This window comes from Dufourea novaeangliae, unplaced genomic scaffold, assembly GCF_001272555.1.
Source record: "Dufourea novaeangliae isolate 0120121106 unplaced genomic scaffold, ASM127255v1 scaffold63, whole genome shotgun sequence".
Taxonomy (NCBI): domain Eukaryota; kingdom Metazoa; phylum Arthropoda; class Insecta; order Hymenoptera; family Halictidae; genus Dufourea; species Dufourea novaeangliae.
In genome coordinates this window covers 575,312-584,974 of record NW_015373939.1, presented here as the reverse complement: position 1 = coordinate 584,974, position 9,663 = coordinate 575,312, and the positions used below count along the sequence as shown (strand labels likewise).

General features: G+C 34.6%; 1 protein-coding gene across 1 annotated transcript; it reads right to left on the bottom strand.

Moving 5' to 3' along the window:
- Positions 1-2,267: 2,267 nt before the first annotated feature.
- Positions 2,268-8,207, bottom strand: LOC107185628 (ER membrane protein complex subunit 4). Its single transcript, XM_015573357.1, has 3 exons — positions 8,038-8,207; positions 7,169-7,440; positions 2,268-2,568 (listed from the first exon to the last, which is right to left on the bottom strand). The coding sequence occupies exons 1-3, from the start codon at positions 8,091-8,093 to the stop codon at positions 2,372-2,374; spliced, it is 525 nt and encodes a 174-aa protein (XP_015428843.1). The 5' UTR covers positions 8,094-8,207; the 3' UTR covers positions 2,268-2,371.
- Positions 8,208-9,663: the final 1,456 nt, after the last annotated feature.

Genomic DNA, 9,663 nt, shown 5'->3' with positions numbered 1-9,663 from the left:
GGAAGGGCCCCTTACGCGTACCTACTGTTGCACATAGATACATCCATGGAAACAACCGCCGTCGAGCTGTGACGTCAGCATGCGCATGCGCACGAAGGCTCCCATGTGGGAGAAAATCCCACGTCCTGGCATCACTGTGGAGAACAGAACGCAAGACGCAACACAACAAATGACTATAAACTACAAGAAGCACAGCCTTCATTGCTTGTACACCCACGAGCAAAGTCAGTTTCCCCTAGAGGAAAAAGTGACATAGGGGAAGGACCTCCTACTATGCTCCTACTTTTTAAAATGGGAATTACTGAAATTTATACGAAATTAACATTCATTTTAACCATATTTAATATAATTCAGTACTTCAATTATGTTTACCAAGTGGTAGTACGTCCCTCCTCTATTCCGCACTTTCCTCTAGCGGAAGTCGAGGAACCAACACAACTGTCATGTATGACGTCTAGCCTATACGTAACATGTATGCAAAATTATTTGAATTGCTCCTTGTTAATAAGTTGTTATTGAGATATCCGAATATTAATTTGGCATAAATTCCAGTAATTGCCAAAACTAAACGGTAAGAGGCCCTTCGCCTACCTCACTTTTTCCCCTAGCGGAAGCCGAGTTTGCTCGCTGGTGTACATAATAATGCATATATATACAATATATTCATAAAAACAATATTAAACGCAATAACTTTTTTGTACGCGAAAAAAAACTAATAGGTCTGTCGGGACTACAACGCAAGACTCCACTCTAATACGTCTACTTTACAGCAAACGGACGGAAGAGAATCCGTTCACGACCATGGTCCCTTCGATGATTTTCCGGCGTACCGAGCACTCATGATCTGACAACATTGCGTACTTTATACTTGTCAACACTGTAGAAGTTAGACTAGTAGAGCTCGAATGGATTTAACGTAGTTCACAAATTCACCGTTCTCATAACGTAGAGGGCAGCAGAAAATCCCTGACTTTTTACACGATCGGTATTTCAGAACATGAGACACGAAGTCCCACAAGATGATAGGTCTATCCTATACCTCGTCGGTGGTAGAACCCAGGTTTCCTTCCTTAACATTTAGTGCATACACACATCAGCTTTGCGCTGCAAATCGTCACCATTTTAGGCGAGAGTTGTCGATCCATAGTCATCCGTGATTCCCAGTTACACGCAAGCGCTTCATAAATACGCAATTAGGTTAACCAATTGCGAAAGATATACGTATTCAGTGAAGTGACATTTATATTTGTACCTGTTGAAGTTAAATGATGTTTTCTTCGCTAAAACAGTTTTTGACTGATTCAAAGTTTTCAAGCAACTTCGTAAGTAAAAAAAAATTAAGAATGGAATAACAGCTTCAATTTCTATATACAAGGTGTAACAAAAATGTTGCAGGTACCTGAAATGGGTCACTCGTGAGACGATTTAGAACAAGTTTTTGAGGCTTTGTTAACGAGATATTAACGAAAAATCTCGTCCGCTCAGAGTGCGAGTATACCGGCCGAGCTCCTGCGGTAGCGTTAACAAGGTCTCCGATAACATTTTTGCTAAGGAAAAACTGGTTCCAAATCGTCACACAAGTGTCACATTTTAGGGACCTGCAACATTTTTGTTACACCCTGTATATATTATAGTTTTTATAAACAACCTTACTCATATACGTAGTAAGCATCTGAAGCGCTATCCCGAAATATCTATTTTAAGAAATGGATTTCACGTAAAAAGCTTCTGATAAAACAATTATACCACTGTTTGATTACAAATCTTACTTTGATTGAAGATGTACGTCAGTATATTGCGAAGGGGAACGTAACGTAAACACCGCTTGTCGTACTACCATACTACTTGCTGTGATCAATCAGAAAAATGATAAAGTTTTTGGTCTGTTTTAATAATTACATTTAATTCATCACATTTCGCATTTGATACAAATATTAAAATATTACTTTTTCCTGTAGCTGACTTTCGGTGTTGGTTTTTATGCTGGTATATACGTTACTCAAAACTATGAGGTTTGTTTAATCATCTGTCATTTCTTAATATAACAATCATTCACATGGATGATCAAGTTTACATATTTTCTAAAAATATGAAGTAATGTTTATTATTATATGAAGTAATGTTTTATTTATTTTAGGTACCTCGTGTAGATGATCCTTCGAAGATATTGGAACGAGTAAAGGAAATAACTGATCAATATAGAAAAAAATAATAATTTAATTGAAAACATGTAATGTGTTCTAAACGTGTTTATATGTAATGTGGAATTCTTTATAATTTATGCATAAAGTAAAATATACTTGAATTTACAACAGCAGTTTGTCTTAAGTATGTACGTACATAAATATTTTTAACTTAATTGCGATTTGCGTCATACATATATAAATCCACCACCAGAATATTCTAATCTAGCTTGTGGTTCTACAAATGCTAACCAATCAGATGCATGAGTTGGAAGTAATCCCATCGATTGACATTTATACAACGCCAGCACCATATTTACCAATTGCCCCAAAAAATATACAAACTTCTGACCGAAAGCATGAGTTCCTCCAATCACTTTGAATGCTGAAAAGGTAGAATATTCACATCAGATTCATATGTATAAACAAATAATTTGATCACTTTAAATTTATTTCTAAGATAAACTTATACATAGTGTCTTGGAGTTAGTAGTACAAGTAAGAACAAATTTATTCTATATGGAAGAACAAATTCAAAAACCAATATACAATTTTTTTAAACACAACTTCGTTTTCAAGAAACATGAATTCAAAAGTTCACTAGGAACTCAATGCTTCAGAATATGACTCGCTATCATGTCTATTACTCACTACTTTTTCTTATAATACTACATTACCTGTTTTCCAGTGATTTAATTATTTCTTAATTGTTAATTTATATTAAGTTGTAAAATACCACTATTACTGTTTATAAATAGTAACAGATGTAATAATAACCAATAGTGCGCAGACATTAGAAGCTATAGTAGACTCCCTTTTAATCAGTCCCTATGGGACTGAACCTCTGGCTAAGTAAATGAATGGTTGGTTAATCCAAAACTATATATCAAATATCATTTATAACATTCATATAAATAAAAAATTGTACTGTTAACCATTTAAATTTAAACAATGTCCAATTCATTAAAAAGTACAGTTAGTGATATGTATGTATAAGGGACTTAGTAAATTTTGTATGCATTTCAAAATTAAATCCAAAGAATGTATCGACTGTTTTCCTACTGGAGCTCTCAATAAAAATGTAGCTGGTTCAAGCGGGATCGAATAAGAGGGGGTCTACTATATATGGTACACAAGTGTATATGTATCAACTGAATTTCCAAAATTTGAAGTCAGACATATTCTAGCCAGTTAATATTTGCTTAATTATCTGTTTTATATTCACTAAAACTGTGTTTAACACTGACATATAGAACTGACATTACACATGTATATTATTTAAAATAACCAATTCATGTCTCTCCACATGCAATTAGGCATGTTTCCATTCAATATCGACAAGATCATAACTGACTGATGCTAACAGTAGTTTCATCTCTATAACAAAGCAGAATTAACCCATTGTTTATGTTATTTTTAGTTTTGAAAATTGCCCTAAATACACTAGGAAAATTTGTGGGTTAGAATGTTTATTAATCATGGCAACATGGATAACCCATAGATGTCTACATATATATTATACATATACATCTAAGGGTTAACCCTACGAATACCGTGCCGGAGTCATTTCTAATCTTTTTCTATCGAGAACTCGCCACCTTCTTCTATATTTAGTCTCTGCATTAATTGAGAAATATGTTCAGTTCATCCGCGTTCGAAATATCACATCTTTCAAAGAAATTATTTATTAAAAAATTTTTTTAACAAAATATTATTGCACCACATTGCGTTGTCATACACAAAGATTGTGTGTGGAAAATTTGAGCTCGATAGCTGATCAGGAAATAGTTCAAAAATCGATGGCAAAGTTTTGACCATAGCGATAAACACCATGAGCAAGTGAAATGAAAACATATAATACAAATATGGCACTTTATTTAAAGAAAATCAGTTGAACTTGAAATTTCTCTCACCATAGCACCTACAAACTACATATTCTATGTAATGTCCCCCTCTGTACATAAAAACTTTCTTCGTAACAATTTTTCATATTATCACTCGCTTACAAAATATTTAACAATTCTCAGTTAACTCAAATATACTGTAGATGCACTTTTAAATCTGTTAGTATCAATCCTTCAACTCGTAATAAGTACAATAAGTTTACTTAAATTCTTGAATACAGAGTGGGGTATAATTCATAGTGTGATTTTAACTGTTACCAAAATTGAAATATTCTTTATCCAGTAATAAACAAAAAATGTTCAGTAATAAAAGAAAGTATAAAATAAACTTTTTTCAAAAGAATGTTCGGTTTTTAGAAAATTTTACTTAGTTCATTTTTCTAACCATAACTGATTATTTTCTACTGGTATCACAGTTTATAATTACTGATGATGACATGGTATTATTTTTTTCCATAATAATTTAATAGAAAATGATGTAACACAAAATAGTAAAATTAATGGTAAACAGATAATATAGTGCCATCGGTGTTTATTACAAGTGCAAAGATGAGTGGACGAACAGATTGCCCAGTCTTATTCAGAAGTATATATTCATGCTTAATCAAGTCTGAAGTTGTATGCTTTTGAAAATGAAACTCCACGCGAAAAAATTCAATTTACAATTATATTGATTTTATAACACCCTACATATAGGGTGATCCTCTCGCTGCGCAAACCAAAGGCTGTGCCGCTCTAAAGAACAGCTGCGTCGGCACATGTAATCTGTCGACCGGTCCTCACTGGGATGATGCCCTGGGGCCACACAGACACACGCTGACATGGCGGTTCTTTAGACCGGCACTGTAGTTATATTATAAGTGATAGATAAACTATGTGGACTCAAAAACCTGAGATATAAGGGTGATAAAAAAACACAGTGACAATCAATGGAGCTGCCGTATAAGGCGGAACGTTAGACTGCTTGTAGAACGTTACTGAGCAATTACTGAGACGCCGCAGAAATATTGACTTACGTCTTCGGCCCACTCCCTATTTCTTTTTCAGTCGTTGTCCTTTGTCTACCTGACAAATCTGCGGCTCGTTCGAGAAGTCGCGATTGTTGCGATGGAAGTGCAGAAACAGAGGACACAAATTAATTCCTTTAACATATTCTGCGCCACGTGAGTCGTATCCACCCCATGCAGAACTTTCCAGTCAGTCCAGCAGGCAGAGTTGAGTAAAATGTAATCTAATTACAGAATCTAAATTGCAATTACAACGTAACTTTTATTGTACATTTAGTATAGTTAACCACAATGTAATTGTAATTGTGAATTGGATTTTGTAATTAGATTACATTTTGCCCAATTCTGTCTGCTGGCCTGAACGGAAAGTTCTAAAAAAAATTAATTTGTGTCCTCTGTTTCTGCACTTCCATCGCGACAATTGCCACTTCTCGAACAAGCCGCAGAAGATTTGTCAGATAGAAAAAGGACAGCGAGTGAAAAAGAAATAGGGAGTGAGCCGAAGACGTAAGTCAATAATTCTGCAGCGTCTCAGTCCGGCCGTTTCCATATAATGTCACAAGCCTCTGTAATGTTCCGACTTATACGGCAGCTCCACTGACTGTCACTGTGTGCGTGCCTGTCGATCTCGAAACGGGTCAGAAAATAACTCCGACACCGTAGTCGGATAGTTAATATTGCCGTGAAGTAATAATACAATTCCCAGATGGCACATGATGCCTTGAAGACGCCCATTTTACAATTATTTTAAGTCTGAGACGCCTTTAAGCCGTCTTTAAGGCGTCATGTCCTATCTGAGCTGGTTCAAATAAGTTCAGACCTCCAGTAGGTTGGTCTTCTTCTCTTACAACATCAACAAGAAACACGAAGACCAACGTGCTATCATCTCTGAGGAATAGCTGATACAAGAGCGAAGGGGGAACATAGTACCCCACTATAGCATTCCAAGAGTAAACCGACAATTGTGATGAAAATAATTTCTATTGGAATTTTAGTTATATCGAAATTCTTAGATCATCCTCATTAAAGAATAAAACAAATATTAATTGACGATTAACATTTCTTAGTCAGCGATTAATGATTAACTTCTTCAATTGGCTGAATTAATCGCGAATTATTTGACGTTTAATTTTTTAATTGTAAAAGTCAATCAATCAATCAAATTAAAAATTTTCAATGATTAATGCCCAACGCTGCTGCCTGGTTATAATAACCGACCTGAGACACCCTCCTGTATATGTATATTGTAGGATGTTTATGAAGTTGGCATCTAAGGAAAGTATGTGTCCAATTTATATTGTAAGCTAAGTTTCACATAGTTAGTGATTACTTTTGTCAAATATGTTACAAACTGGGCTAAACTAATGACAGTAGGTGTGCTTCTCATGCTCCCTTATCCTTTCAGATGCTAACTCCTAAGTTCCCGTTGCTATACATATTCTACTGATATAGTGAAGTCATACAACTTATTTTTAGTACACATAGAAGCATGACAGGTAATAATAAATGGTTCATGTATTGGACTAAGCCTGTTGACAACAATTTGAAAATAAAATAAACGTTTCAAAGTTTTCTCAGGGCCATAGAAAATACCTTATGTATACTTTAATTTCCATTACTTTCATTGTAAAAATCAATATTCCTTAAAAGCTATATTTAACCCTTTTACTACAAAAGGCGTATATATACGCCCTCACATGTCTATCAGCATGTACGAAAGGCGTATATGTACGCTCTTTAAATTTTTCTTACTATAACATATTTACTGTTTTATTAAACTGATCTAACATAGATTTTTTATTCATATATTTTTTGTCAGCGACTGACATACGCATATTGCGCCGCAGTTAAAGGGTTAAATCAATGTCCAGTATGGGAACTGTTTAACCCTTATCCAGGCAATCTCCTTATGTATCATAGATGGGCAATTGGAATGTGTGTCCATTGGACTCACCTTGACCAGATAAGGGTTATGTGTTGCCATATCAATTGAAGACAGTCTGTAGAGACATCATTTGCAAGTTCACTATATCTTTCCTAGTCATAATATGTATATATTAAATATAATACTTACTTTGTTGAAGGGTAAATAATGCCTTTACTGGTCTAATGATCAACATACCAACCATCATAATAGGAAATATTGCTATAGAATTACCCGCCATATACATAATGAATAAATTCATTGGAACTTGTTTAAGGGGACCTAAAGCTAGATCCCATGATTTTTTCATTATCAAATGATTCCAATCTGTTTCTCTAATAGAATCTACAGCATGAAACAATGCTACAGCAGGTGTATAGCCAGGTGGAGCAGGAATATCCACATTTTTGTCTTGTTTACTTCTGCAAAAAATAATATTTCAGATTTTATATTTAGATTTAAAAAATTAATTAAAGCATTTTCAACTTAATATGTCTTTTTAGTAACAAAAATGAAATTTACTATATATTAATATCTTTTGAATGTAATACTTGTGATTCATAGGTAATTTTTTTTTATATACATAATATACATATAATAATTAAGTATTTTCTTAATTACACACAATCAGAAAGACAAAAATGGTCAATTATAATATAATTACAATAACAAAAATCAGTTAATGTGTCATTTTTAGAATGTAAGTGTAATAATTGAACTTTTGTAAAGAGTTAACTCGTCTTATCCTCTGCAGAAATCTCAAATGACGAGTTATCTTGTCTTATTTATAATTAGTTAACAGGTTAAAATAGTAGTACATAACCTAGTCTTTCTAATTATGTCCCCAATATACATAAATCAGTGAAGCACAGAATCTTTTAATAACGAATTTATTTCCTGGGTTCCATATTATGCACAATGCAATTTGTTTTAAATTTGTATAGTTTGAGACATCACAAAATCATTTTTTTTTGTTAATGAAAAATATAGAATTTAAGTTAATACATGTTACCACTAACTTGTGAGCAAAATCCAGAGCCCATTTAGATCGTTTGGTATTTTGTTTAACTGCCATCGTTACTTTTACATACAGTTTATATTGTTAATATTAATATTACTGTTCAGAATCATTCAGAATTGTACAAAACTGAAAAACCTTGACTCCTACTACGTAGGTAGAATCGGTAAAATCACTAAAATCTGGTAAAATCGTATGATCACACCACCACAACCCGACTGGCACGGACTTAAACCAACTCTAGTCTAGTACTAGCACTCTAGCACTACTAGCCAAGGCCGAGCAAACTCACGCGGCTTCCGCTAGGGGAAAAAGTGAGGTAGCGAAGCGAAGGCATTGATCTATATACTATGGATACGGGATTGTCATATAGCATCACTGAACTCTATACTACCTGGAATGCGCATTGCAGTGGGCAGAGACCAGCAGAGACGATCAAATCCGGCCCAAGAAAGATATCATGAAAGTGGTATCTGCATCCTTTATTAATGTGGTACTAACCTGTTGTAAACTTAGGTCTAGCAGGTATAAGCGTACTACCTTAAACTCATGCATACGACTCTACTTTAATACTGCATTTATGTAATAATTACATGTAAAAAAAAATGCCAGAATAAAGAAAGTACATTACATATATCTATGTTCAACTTTCAAATGAAATTAAATCTCTACACATATATACACATATACATATTCACGCTTAATGAAGAAAGAGGAACTCTTGCCGAATAAACCGTGTAAATGTAAACTTCTGTTGATGCGACTATATTTCATAGTGACATGTAGTAAGAATGAGACACAGATACCCGTTCAGTCGTTCTCTTTTTACAGGGCAGGCCGTTTTCTTATACCCGTAGTGCGCATTCCAGATAGTATAGACTGCACGGTCTTATGGGACTTATAGTAGGGATCAGGTTGGCAGTAGAGTGAGAGGATAATACATGGAGTCATGGACCTACAGGATGGTGCATAAAATACACTTCTGGACGCGTGGAGGCGGTACTCCATTTCAGCCATATTGGGCCGCTGTTGTGAATCTCGCCCTCATCTTGTAGCGGCGTCCAGCGTAAGCTCCACAAGCGTGAAATTCAAATTGAGGTATATGATTGAAATAGAAAAGGAGGTAGAAGCACCGACGAGGTATAGGATAGACCTATCATTTTATGGGACTTCGTGTCTCATGTTCTGAAATACCGATAGTGTAAAAAGTTAGGGATTTTCTGCTGCCCTCTACGTTATGAGAACGGTGAATTTGTGAACTACGTTAAATCCATTCGAGCTCAACTAGTCTAACTTCTACAGTGTTGTCAAGTCTAAAGTACAATGTTGTCAGATCATGAGTGTTCGGTACGTCGGAAAATCATCGAAGGGACCATGGTCGTGAACGGATTCTCTTCCGTCCGTTTACTATAAAGTAGACGTATTAGAGTGGAGTCTTGCGTTGTAGTCCCGACGGACCTATTGGTTTTTTTTCGCGTACAAAAAAGTTATTGTGCTTAATATTGTTTTTATGAATATGTATATATATTATTATGTACATTTGAGTAAATTATTTTATTATTCCATTGTTATTACAACAGTTTAACAGTGACAACGAACGCATGTATATTTTCAAATATCGGACTAA

Coding starts and splice junctions, on each gene's coding strand:
- LOC107185628 (XM_015573357.1), bottom strand. CDS start 8,093: ATGGCAGTTAAACAAAATACCAAACGATCTAAATGGGCTCTGGATTTT. Junction 7,441..8,037: donor GCTCTGGATTTTGCTCACAA/GTTAGTGGTAAC, acceptor TATTTTTTGCAG/AAGTAAACAAGACAAAAATG. Junction 2,569..7,168: donor ATTATTTACCCTTCAACAAA/GTAAGTATTATA, acceptor CTACCTTTTCAG/CATTCAAAGTGATTGGAGGA.